General features: G+C 49.4%; 1 protein-coding gene across 1 annotated transcript; it reads right to left on the bottom strand.

Moving 5' to 3' along the window:
• Positions 1 to 473: 473 nt before the first annotated feature.
• On the bottom strand, positions 474 to 3,011 carry LOC124704323 (heat stress transcription factor A-2a-like). The gene is made up of 2 exons (XM_047236574.1): positions 2,057 to 3,011; positions 474 to 1,984 (listed from the first exon to the last, which is right to left on the bottom strand). The coding sequence occupies exons 1-2, from the start codon at positions 2,429 to 2,431 to the stop codon at positions 1,226 to 1,228; spliced, it is 1,134 nt and encodes a 377-aa protein (XP_047092530.1). The 5' UTR covers positions 2,432 to 3,011; the 3' UTR covers positions 474 to 1,225.
• Between the last annotated feature and the right edge of the window lie 10,355 nt (positions 3,012 to 13,366).

Below are 13,366 nucleotides of genomic sequence, written 5' to 3' on the forward strand. Positions count from 1 at the left end.
CATGCTCCCATGTGCCAAAACCTAGTTACAACAAAAATACAAAGACATATCTTATTGCATAAAATTATCATATTCTAGACAACAATCCAATATAGACGGAAGTCCATTTTAGCTTATACGTGTAGATGCACATATTACTATAAATACATATTCTATGCCTGTTACACAAAGTGTCGCGAAAAATATTAATTTCTATGGCTTGTGCAAAAAAAGACAATTTTTATGCCCTAATAAAAGTTTTTTAGAGACATTTTTTTACATAAGCCACATTAAATATTTTTTCTCTCAAAACTTCCATCAGGTAACATAGGATGTTCGGATGCATATGATGAATTTTATTCAAAATTTTCTAATATTTTAAAATAAATTTAAATTTTACTTTTCTTAATAGGTATATCTACATCTACGAGCCAAAACGCCTGCTCTGAGCTAATGAGATGCAAATGCAATTAATGGCGATGGAGAAGGCACCATTGGAGTGAACCTTTTTCCTCAACAAAGGGATATAATATTGGTTCCCCACATATCAGGGCTGCAACTTGCACTAAACAGATGTTATACTTTTCAATATTTACCTGGATCGATGTAGACGGACTTGTATAAACATAGAACAACTCGCATCCTCCAACATGAGAGGTGCAATATGCAACGGGCAGTAGCTCTACGACCTCACCGGTGTAGGCAGCTCGGACTAAAATGACAGAGGATAGAGGAGGACGAACAGGAGGACTGGAAGCTCCCGGGGTATCGTTCTGAGTTCAGAGGAGCTAAGTAAGCGAGGAAGAAGACGATCGCCCATTTGCAGGAGTGAAGCACCTTTGCGTCACCATTCCGCAGCTTCATCATTGCCTCGTCAGGAATCAGGATCTACTACGTCCACTGGGACTACTAAATTCAGTAAGCATCTCGAAAAATTATTCCACCACGCCTGCCCAGAGCGGCATGCCCCTTTCTTCTTTGGGCAACTTGCGCATGCAGGCCCGCGGGCCCCGACAAGATGTCAGGTGCTACTACTAGTAAAAGAACAAAGGAAACCAACACATGGAATGGAGCACTACCAGTACCAGCGGTTCTTGCTCCGGCTCCTACCCTACCTTCTCCAATTCGAAACTTCTCGAACCTTCTCCTTTCACTCCGGTTTGTGAGGCCGGTTTGGGTTGAGTTGGTTCATGCTCCTCCGCCTACCCTACCTTCTCCAAGCTTAAGCTTCTGGAACCTTCTCCCCTTACTCGTGGTTGTGGGGCCGGTTCGGGTCGAGGTGGTACAGGCTCTGCATCAGCACGTCCACCTCATCGTCCACGTCGTCGTCCACCTCGGCGCTTCCTCCGCCCCCAGTCTCTCTCTGCTTCTCCTCCAGGCCCAGGCTCAGCAGCTCCATCCAGAAGCGCTCCGTGTCTTCGCCGCCGCCGCCGTTTGCACGCCCTCTCTCGCCTCCGTCCGCTCTGACCGCGCCGTCAGCGAGCCCGGGGCTGTAGCCGTGCATCGCCGCGGGGCTGTAGCTGGCGCTGTTGCGTGGCGGGAGATACTCGATTGGAGGGCGGCGGCGCTTCTTGGAGAGCGCGTCCTGGAGCTCCCTGCGCCGCGCCTGCCGGTCCTGCCGGTCAACGAGCATCTGGAGGAAGCTCGGGCTCTTCATCGCGCGGGCCAGGAACACCGTCATCTGCTGCTGTTTCTGCTCCGTGGAGGCGATGCGCGCCTCCATGGCCTCCATCAGCTCCCGCGTCGCCTGCTGCTCCTGCCGCAGCTTCACCACCTCCGCGATCAGGATGCCCTTGTCGCGCAGCAGGCAGTGCACCTCGCCCTCGTGCCCGAACTGCCCCACCTCCAGGCACGGCCCCGCCCCTTGCTCTCGCTGCTGCAGCAGCGCGGGCGGCGCGCTCGACTGCGGCCGCCGCCGCCTGATGGTCTTCAGCAGCTCCTTCTGGCCCCGCAGGAACCCCTCCGCCGCGAACTCCCACCTGTCTGGATCAACCTTCCTGAACCCCTGCAATGATGCAAGAGTAGCACATCAGGTTCAGCTCGCATTTTGCTACGAATCAGACGTGGTTACGCCTACATAGGTGTTGAGCTGGCGGACGAAGCTGGAGAAGTTGCTGTGCTTGAAGTAGCGCGGCAGGAGCACGGTGGAGAAGGCCTGCGCGTCCCAGACCACGAAGCTGTTCCCGGCGACGCCCCACGAGATTATTGTGTCCGTGCTGTGGTCGTCTACCACCTCGTACGTCTTGTTCAGGAACGGCGTCGGGCCGGCCTCGCCGAGCCCGTCCATCGGCCGTGGCAGCTCCACCATGGCACCTGCGGCGCCATCCCACGAGGACGGGGAAGAGCCATCCGCGGCGGCCCAAGTGGACGGCGCATAGCCATCCGCTGCGGCGCCGGTGAAGTACTCGAATTCCTCCTCTTTCACAATGCCGTTGAACTTGAACGGATCCATGATGAAACAAAGAGAAAGACAGAGACAATGTAGTAACGGGAGATTGGGGATTAGGGACTGCAGGTCGCTGCTATTCAGACCAGGGGAAAATTGGGGTCGAGAAAGAATCAAGAACCTGGCGAATTAGTGGAGGGCAATGTTCGCTAAACAAAACTCGCCCTCCAGCTAATCAAATCCCGTAAATGATCTTTTCTGAATCAAATAGCAAGCAGAGGCAAACAAGGACGAAGGGGAAAAGACGGTTCTCTGAAGAAATGGAGCAGTAGCAAAAGCGAACTTGTTCGAATTGGCGAATTGGCAATGCTGCTGGGCCAATTTAGGAAATCATCAGAGAGAAAAGGTAGAGAGAGTGATTGAACAGGAAAGGCTTACAGGAGCAGACCATGGATCAGGCGGAGAGAAAAGGCAGGGAGAAAGTACAGTGAGCCCTGTCCTTTCGCTCTGTACTGTTTTCGTACTTGAGGCGGGCAAAAGCTCGTCGGGGCCAGCACGGGGTCGTCGCCCATTTATACAGCTCGCCCTCTCTGATTCCGGCTTCCGATTCCGAAGTTTCCAGACGGTTCGGCGATGGAAGGATTGGAAGAATCGGCTTATCTTATTTGCGGTGACGTGGCGGGCGATGGTTCTGGAAGGCCCGGAGCGGGAGGAGGGTTCTGGAAGCGTCGCACAAATTGCCGATTATCTTATTGCTGCGGGGCTTTGTCGCTTTCCGCCAACCAGTGGGCGGCGGGCTCCATTGACCGCCGACGGCGAGCGGAAAGCGCGCCAAGTTGGCTGGCCGCGTGGCCCCTGCGCACAGTGGCCGTGGTCTCGTCGGATATTTTCGGGGAGGTCGGCGGTGGCGCTGCCTGAGCTGAGGATGGAGGGGATATTTTCGGGGAGGTCGGCAGTCTCGCCGTGTGGCGCTGCCTGAGCTCGACACCGAGCGTGGAGTTGTTTATGCGGCATGGGCGAACTTTTCGCTGCGGAGCAAGATTTGTGCGGTGAGCTTTGTCCGTTTGTTGCAGCACCGGAGGCATGGCAGAGAGACCACGGAGAACGTGCGCCGGGGAAGCCTGGGCCAGGTCCGAGCCGCCGGCCCAAAATTTGCGAGAGACGGCGGCCCGTACGGCCATTCTTCTTTTCCTGACAGGGCTGCCATGCCAAGGCCACGCGCGTGCGCACGCGGGCTCGGCTCGGCTCTCTTGCGCGCGCCGACGAGCGGCACCGCGCGTCGCCGCCGCACGCAATCTCGCTGCAATGGCGCCCGCGCCTCCCGTCGCTCCCGCCGGCAGGCACCCACGCGCGCCGAGACCATCCGTCCATACGGTGGCGCTTGAACGTGCAGCGGAGCCGTGCTGGCTGGCTGCTGCCCGGCGGGTGCGCCCGGTGTGCAATGCTCAGATTTCAGCCGGCAAATAATGGATGATGATCTGCCGCTCGCTCTGCGCTCCTCTCCGCTTACCCTCATCTCATGGACGATGTGTGTCTCCCTCTCCGCTTTCCCTCATGGACGATATGAGACCAGTAGCTCTCCCCAAAGCGCTCACCATTGCTCGGCTCTCTGCTTTTCCTCGCCGTCCTTTATACACAGCCGCTCAAGCGGTGGTGGGTGCCGACGTGCCGTGGCCGCTGGACACCTGTGTGGTGCATATGCCATGGCCCCAGATATTTTCGACGGAGCTAGAAGCGGAAAGGAGCGCCGAGCAACATCTCTGGGCTATGTTGGCGCTATCGAATTAATTGAGAGGCCCAAACCAAGGGCCACATGAGATCATGAGAAACTGTCAAATTGATATCTTCCAACGTTTTTATCCATTCAACAGAGGTATGGAAATTGATATAATAGTAGTAGTAAAAAAAAGGATGTGTCCAACACAAAACTTCGAGATCAGTAATTTATTGTTGAATAACTTTCTAGTGGTTGTGGGGTGTAAATGGATTGGATCGGATCGACCTTTACCATATCATGTACCATGTTTTCTCAACAGATTCGGAACAGGTCAAATACTGACCAGTTGCAAATTCGAATTCGGGAATGTGGGTTCGGAACGGAAATAGGGCGAATCGGGGTGGAAAGAAAATTAATTAGATATATTTAGGTCAGCAAATCATAGAATCAAGATTCAAGAATGATGTTAAAGCAAGTTTAACAAATCACGCATAAAATAAATAATGTAATACGATAGTATAAATAAATATAGGGAAAATCTACCGGTAAGCGCCGCATGCTAGCCCTCTACCGGGCTTCGTGAATAGAAAAAAAGTGCATCGTGTCCTTAGGACATCTTCAACTGGCCGACGCATTTCGGACGTCCGAAATGTCCGACTGTGTCCGTTTGTGTCGGCCCGCGGACGCTATTTAGCCCAGGGCCACCGTTTGCGCCGGGTACCTCCAACGGTGCGGACGTATTTTTTAGCGGAGACAGCGTCAAGGTCGTTAATGGCGTTTTACGTCCCGTCGAGGACTACCGTCGGCGATTAACCGTTCCTGCGCGTGCCCAATAAATTGGCAAGTTTCGCGGGAAACGACCTGCGCGGCAACGCCGTTTCCCACCCCCGCCGTGGCTATATATGCTGGACACCGACGGGGGTGACGGGCACACCTCAAGCTAAACCCTAGCATCCATCCATGGCCGAATGCAACCTTAGTTGGGAACATGTAGTTCAGATGTGCCCCACGTCCACCCGGAGGAGGACGAGGAGCTAGTCGTCGTCGGCGCTCAGACCGAGCAGCTGGACCTGGAGGCTGCGGCGGAGACGTAGGTTGCGGAGGCGGCAGAGCGCGCGGAAGGGCGCCTCGCGGCGACCAGGGCGAAGATCGCCCACGCCAGAGCCGAGCTCGCCGACGCCAGGGCGCTCGCGGAGGCGCGGGCGGCCCCTCCTGCGGCCTGACCAGCGGACGCCGTCATCCACGACATCGCCGACGACGACGCCCCCGTACCCGGCCGCTTCGAGTGCGCCGGCGACCAGTTCGTTCTGCTCGCGTCCTTCGAGACCCTGGCTGGGGATGCCCTGCGCCGTCAGGCTTGGTTGGCGGAGGAGGAAGCCCACATCTATGCGATCGCCATGGCTCGCCGGGTACATGTGCTCCGACCTAGACTCGCTCCAACGGAGGGGCCCTTCTCCCACGCGGGTCGAGCAGGAGAACCGGGAGCTGGCGGGCGCCATCGCCGCCAGGGGCGAAGCGGTGGCGGAGGCGGCTAGGGACAGGGCCCGCTTCCACGTCCAGATGGCGGGGTTGCAGGCGGCGGCCCAGGCAAACGAGGCGGCGGCGGCGGAGGCGACGGCGGCCCAGGCGGCGACGGCGGAGGCCAACTCTATGGCCAGGACAATCCTGTGGGACTCCTCCCTGGCGGAGGCCCTCGAACGCCGCAGGCGGGACGAGGTGACAAATATGCGGCGTGCGCAGCGTGCGGAGTGTGCGAAGCGCTCGCGCTTCGACGACGGCGTCGGGCCCTCCGGCAGCCAGTAGTAGGTCGCGCGACTGCGAGTAACCGATGCCGTAGTGGTAGGCCGCGCGACGGCAAGTAGACTCGGGGGGCTACTCCCATCTGGAGCGCATGAAGCGCACCCGATAAAAACTACTGAAGATGAAGGAAAACGAACTCGAAGGTTTCAGGAGATCCAGGATTGAGCCCGAGGACTTGATCTTGAGTAAAGTAACGTTGTTTTGTCATCGACAGTTAACCAACATCGATTTATTGAGTAAGACTGGGCACATTACTTCTAGCCCTTATGTACTATCATATTAAATGGCTTCACCGAAAGTTTTAGAAGACCCGATATATAAAAAGATATCGGATGATGAAGGCAATTCAGAAATCATCTTCATTAGAATCTTCGAGTAATATAAGTTGAGTCTACGCACGGTTGCAAGCATCCGTCCCTAGACTCCGGGGGGCTACTCCCATCGGAAGCGCTGGACGTGCACCCGATAATCAAGCAGTTTCAACTCCAAAATGATGAAGAAGGATCAAGTCTTTTCAACAACTATGGACATTTGGATGAAGGCAATTATAGTCCCTACCCGAAGCTTTACTTCGGCCAGTCAATCGGGGGCTACTGATGTGGGTATTACTCTTCGGGTAACCAACATTAGACTACCTCCTCCGGCCCAAATAGGGGCCCATGAAGATTTCCCAACAACTAAGGTGGGCCTACACTTCGATTCCAGTGAAGGAGACTCACCCGAATAAGAGTTCTTGATGAATAAGGCAAGAAGACGATATCACTACAAGAAAAGTTGTCATAGCCGACGAAGTTGAAGTCGCGCCGTGGTTGCTGATGCACCATGGTCGACGATTTTTGATCTCTCCGTGGTGCATGTCAAAACTTTTTTTTCTCGTTTTTGAGGCCACCTAGCCCGACGAAAACGTCAAAAACGTCGCGTATGGTGGCCCGGGATGTGGTGCATGATGAATTCTCGGGTGCGCCGGCAGAGTCAACGCAAATCCGCACGGTCCAGGGATGTAGGGCCAGCCTCTCTTGCATTGTTTTTTTTCTCAATCGCGGCATCTCGTTCAACGCTCTCCGATCGAGTCGTTTACGATGCAGGATCAGGGGTCCCGCATGTCAAGAAATCGCACTCTCGGTTGATGAACATAAGCCTGTGTTTTCTGAACATCAAGAGGGACGATTTACTGTGGACTTGTTGGCTGGTCTGAAGTCTGATGAGGAGCGTCGATGGTTCTTGATCGCCAACACTACCTAGTTCAGGCTTGACGCTTGAGTAGGTTCTGCCTCCCTCCTAGCTTGATCGATGTCTCTGCATTTTTAACTGTCATAAAATTTGTAATATTCTTCAGCATCTATACAAGACATGTACTGATCAAAGGTGTGAGACCAAGATATCCTCAACAAAATGGTCACCGTCGCTGGTTGGCACTGTTTCTGTTAATGTTGATGCATCAATCTTCTTCGCTTCAAATCGGATGGATAGTGGGAGACCATAATAGTGCATGTTTCGCTACGTGTAGGGAACACTTTGAGGGGATCACATCGTCGGAGCTAGCTGAGGCTATGGCGGATAGGCAGGCCATATGCTTTGCTAAATCTGATGGTTTTGAGAAAGTTTTTGTTCAATCAGACTGCCTCTCAGTTGTTCAGCGTGTCAACTCTTCAACTACTGATCGTTCTATTAATGACCCATTCATTGAAGACATCAAGAAGCCGATAAAATCGTTCAAACATATTTATAGAGGAGCAAATGTTGCTGCTCACTTCGTTGGCTCATTTATGTGAATTTTCTTCTAGATGTGTGTCATGACTCCGGAGTGTCTCCATGAGATCATTTGTAATGACATTACGGGACTGTTTGGTTGGCGGTCTCGCCAGCCCGACCAAAACATGACACGCCAATTATTTGGCGCAGATTTTTCCCGCCCAGCAGTTGGCGAAAAAATTGAAGGCGTAACCAAAATTTTGGCATGGATCTAAAAATTTGACATCCAACCAAAGGAGCACCCACGCGCATGGTCAACGCCGAAATTTTCGCTGGGCAGTACCGAGCTATAATCCAAACGACCCTACGGTTATGTGATTAATAAAGCACACGTTTCTTTCAAAAAAAATTGTAATATTTGCTGAAGAGTCATTCTGACTCCTTTCGAATGCTGTTTGGGTATTCTGGCTTCATTTCTAAAAAAAAAATTCGAGAGCACGCGTAAAGCATGCCTTATCTTTATAGAAGAAAGAGCATAACAATTTATAAGATAGCACACCAGTGCTGAAGACACACACGCTGCCCCCTCCGCCTAGGCCTACTCTCTCGCTATATCTAGCCTCCCTCCGCTCTTCGCCCTCTCCCAAAGGTGGAACTCCTGTCTGATCTCTACCACCATTTGGTCCACTAATCTCTGCTCCCTGACATTATGAAAAGCCCTCGCGTTCCTCTGCTTCCATATCGTCCATGCCGTGCAAATAACCATGGAGTCGAAGCGCTTCCTATCAACTTTCCTCACACGCTTGCGGGCCTCCGTCCACCAACGCTGTAAGTTCCCAGCGAAACCTGGATCCGCAATCCGCAGGTCCGCACTTTTCAGCACCCTGCATCACACCTGTCTTGCATACGGGCACCATGCCAGGATGTGGTCCATGTTGTCCTCCTCTTGCAGACACGTGTAACATGCGTCAGGATGGTCCTGGAGCCCATGTCTTGCTCTTCTGTCCGAGGTCCAAAGCCGATACTTCAACGCCAGCCAGGCAAACATCTTGCACTTCATGGGTGAGAAGGATCCCCATACCGGCTCACTCATACTCCAACGGACACTCCCGAGACAAAGCATCTTATATGTGCCTCTCGCCGTGTAGTTTCCCGAATCCGCACCCTTCCACTCAATACAATCCGGACTCGTGACGCCTTTCTCCACCGTTTCCACGGCCTCCCACAGTCTCATGCATTGCATCCATAACTCCACCGTCATCTCACCAAGTATGGCATCTATCCAATCATCATCCCGCAACGCCTCCGCCACCCGTCGGGTGTTCTTTCTCCTAGTTGGGACCATGGCAAACACATCCGGGGCCAACTCCTCCGCAGTATAACCGTCGATCCATCTATCCCTCCAAAAGAAGGTAAGGCGCCCATCTCCAACAATAAAGCGTGCCAGGCTTTGAAACACCCCATCCGCTTCAGGGTCCTTCAGCCCCGGAAGACCTTGCCACGGCCTCTCCTGATCCGTGCGTCTCAGCCAGTGCCACCTCACTCTAAGGGCAAGACCTTGCAATCTGAGGTCCTTAACTCCCAGCCCTCCAAACTCCCTGGGCTTCCAGATACTCCTCCAAGCCACTAAACACTGTCCACCTCGGACTTCCCCCCTACCAGCCCAGAAGAAAGCTCTCATCCATTTGTTTATCTCCTCCAACAGCCACATTGGCGCCTCCGCAACCACCATTTGGTGAACCGCTCTAGTCGTTAACACAGAGTTTATCAGAACCAGTGATGTCTACGCACGCTTCTATTCCTGTAGACAGTGTTGGGCCTCCAAGAGCAGAGATTTGTAGAACAGCAGCAAGTTTCCCTTAAGTGAATCACCCAAGGTTTATCGAACTCAGGAAGGTAGAGGTCAAAGATATTCCTCTCAAGCAACCCTACAATTAAGATACAAGAAGTCTCTTGTGTCCCCAACACACCTAATACACTTGTCAGATGTATAGGTGCACTAGTTTAGCGAAAAGATAGTGAAATACAAGTAATATGAATGATTGTAAGTAGTAATTGCAATCTGAAATAAAAATGGCAGCAAGCGAACATGTAACAGAACTTGTTGGAAACGGTGTTTCAATGCTTAGAAACAAGGCCTAGGGATCATACTTTCACTAGTGGACACTCTCAACAATGATCACATAAATAAATAAATAAATGCTACTCTCAAACACTCTCTTGTTGGATAACAAACACCATTCATTGTGTAGGGCTACAAGAGCACCCTCAAGTCGGAGTAAACAAGCTCCACAACTTCATAAAGGAATCACACACGATGCGCACACTGTCACCGTCACACCGTGGAGAGTGAATCTGGAGTTCATATTAAAGTAACCTCTAGAGTGCATAATAGACCGTTGCAATTTAGACCGAGTACTAACATAGCATACACACGGTCAACGATAGCTATGAAAGGGGGAATAAATCGCATCAATACTATTATAGTAATAGTTAACTTCATAATCTACAAGAGATTACAATCATAACCTACGCCAAGTACTACATGATGCACACACTGTCAACTTTACATCATGGAGGAGGAATAGACTACTTTAATAACATCGCTAGAGTAGCACATAGATTAATAGTGATACAAAGCTCATGATAACATAAAGATCACACCATGGGAGAGAGAGATGAACCACATAGCTACCGGTAGAGCCCTCAGCCTCGGGGGAGAACTACTCCCTCCTCATCATGGGAGACAGCAACGGCGATGAAGATGGCGGTGGTGTCGATGGAGATGACTCCGGGGGCAATTCCCCGTCCCGGCGGCGTGCCGGGACAGAGATTCTGTCCCCCCGAAACTTGTCTTCGCAATGGCGGCGGCTACGGAACTCTTCGTGGAATATGATTGGATGTTTTAGGGTTTTCGCGACGGAGAGAATATATAGGCGAAGGGGCGATGTCGGTGGAGTCCCGAGGGGCCCACACCACATGGCGGCGCGGCCAGGGGTGGGGTCGCGCCCCCTAGGGTGTGGCCGCCTCGTGGCTCCTCTTCGCCTCCTCTTCGGTGTTCTGGAAGGCTCCGTGGAAAATAAGACCATGGGCTTTTGTTTCGTCCAATTCCGAGAATATTTCCTGTGTAGGATTTCTGAAACCAAAAACAGCAGAAAATAGGAACTAGCGCTTCGGCATCTTGTTAATAGGTTAGTACCGGAAAATGCATCAAAACGATATAAAGTGTGAATAAAACATGTAGGTATTGTCATAAAACTAGCATGAAACATAAGAAATTATAGATACGTTGGAGACGTATCAAGCATCCCCAAGCTTAGTTCCTACTCGCCCTCGAGTAGGTAAACGATAACAAGGATAATTTCTTAAGTGACATGCTACCAACATGATCTTGATCAATACTATTGTAAAGCATATGAGATGAATGAAGTGATTCAAAGCAATGGTAAAGATGATGACTAAACAACTGAATCATATAGCAAAGACTTTTCATGAATAGTACTTTCAAGACAAGCATTAATAAGTCTTGCATAAGAGTTAACTCATAAAGCAATAGATTCTTAATAGAAGGTTTTGAAGCAACACAAAGGAAGATTTAAGTTTCAGCAGTTGCTTTCAACTTTCTACATGTATATCTCATGGATAATTGTCAATACAAAGTAATATGATGAGTGCAAATAAGCAAGTATGTAAGAATCAATGCACATAGTTGACACAAGTGTTTGCTTCTAAGATGGAAAGAAGTAGGTAAACTGACTCAACATAAAGTAAAAGAAAGGCCCTTCGCAGAGGGAAGCAGGGATTACTCATGTGCTAGAGCTTTTTATTTTGAAAACACGGAAACAATTTTGTCAACGGTAGTAATAATTCATATGTGTTATGCATAAAACCTCCTATAAGTTACAAGCCTCATGCATCGAATACCAATAGTGCCCGCACCTTGTCCTAGTTAGCTTGGATTTCCATGGATTATCATTGCATTACATATGTTTCAACCAAGTATCACAAAGGGGTACCTCTATGCCACCTGTACGAAGGTCCAAGGAGATAGATCGCATTTGATTTCTCAATTTTGATAGATCTCAACTTGAGGACATCCATACCGGGACAACATAGAAAACAGATAATGGACTCCTCTTTAATGCATAAGTATTCAACAACAGATAATATTCTCATAAGAGATTGAGGATTAATGTCCAAGCTGAAACTTCCACCATGATACATGGCTTTGGTTGGCGGCCCAATGTTCTTCTCTAACAATATGCATACGCAAACCATTTAATCATGACAAATCACCCTTACTTCAGACAAGACGAACATGCATAGCAACTCACATGATATTCAACAAATGTGTAACAGTTGATGGCGTCCCCAGAAACATGGTTACCGCTCAACAAGCAACTTATAAGAAATAAGATACATAAGCGACATATTCATCACCACAATAGTTTTTTAGGCTACTTTCCCATGAGCTATGTATTGCAAAGACAAGGAATGAAATTTTAAAGGTAGCACGCAAGCAATTTACTTTGGAATGGCAGAAAAATACCACATAGTAGGTAGATATGGTGGACACAAATGGCATAAGTTTTGGCTCAAGGTTTTGGATGCACAAGAAGCATTCCCTCTCAGTACAAGGCTTTGGCTAGCAAGGTTGTTTGAAGCAAACACAAGTATGAACCGGTACAACAAAACTTACATAAGAACATATTGCAAGCATTATAAAACTCTACATTGTCTTCCTTGTTGTTCAAACACTTTTACCAGAAAATATCTAGACTTTAGAGAGACCAATCATGCAAACCAAATTTCAACAAGCTCTATGGTAGTTCTTCATTAATAGGTTTAAACTACATGATGCAAGAGCTTAAACATGATCTACTTGAGAACTCAAAACAATTGCCAAGTATAAAATTATTCAAGACAATATACCAATTACCACATGAAGCATTTTCTATTTCCAACCAAATAGCAATAAATGCAGCAGCTTTTAACTTTAGCCATGAACATTAAAAGTAAAACTAAGAACACAAGTGTTCATATGAAAAAGCGGAGCGTGTCTCTCTCCCACACATGGATTGCTAGGATCCGAATTTATTCAAACACAAACAAAAATAAAAGCACACAGATGCTCCAAGTAAAGCACATAAGATGTGACGGAATAAAAATATAGTTTCACTAGAAGTGACCTGATAAGTTGTTGATGAAGAAGGGGATGCCTTGGGCATCCCCAAGCTTAGATGCTTGAGTCTTCTTGAAATATGCAGGGATGAACCACGGGGGCATCCCCAAGCTTAGACTTTTCACCCTTCTTGATCACATTATATCACCCTCCTCTCTTGATCCTTGAAAACTTCCTCCACACCAAACTCAAAACAATCTCATTAGAGGGTTAGTGCATAATCAAAAATTCACATGTTCAGCAAGGACACAATCATTCCCAACACTTCTCGACATTACCCAAGGCTACTGAAAGTTAATGGAGCAAAGAAATCCACTCAATACAGTAAAAGAGGCAATGTGAAATAAAAAGCAAAATCTATCAAAACAGAACAGTCCGTAAAGACGAATTGTTTAGAGGCAGTTAACATGCTCAGATGAAGAAGCTCAAATTGAATGAAAGTTGCGTACATATCTGAGGGTTACTCATGAATTTTCGCAGATTTTTGTGAGTTTCCTACAGAGATATCTACTCAAATTCGTGACAGCTAGAAATCTGTTTCTGCGCAGAAATCCAAATCTAGTATCAACTTTACTATCAAAGACTTTACTTGGCACAATAATGCAATAAA

This window comes from Lolium rigidum, chromosome 3 (genome assembly GCF_022539505.1).
Source record: "Lolium rigidum isolate FL_2022 chromosome 3, APGP_CSIRO_Lrig_0.1, whole genome shotgun sequence".
NCBI lineage: Eukaryota > Viridiplantae > Streptophyta > Magnoliopsida > Poales > Poaceae > Lolium > Lolium rigidum.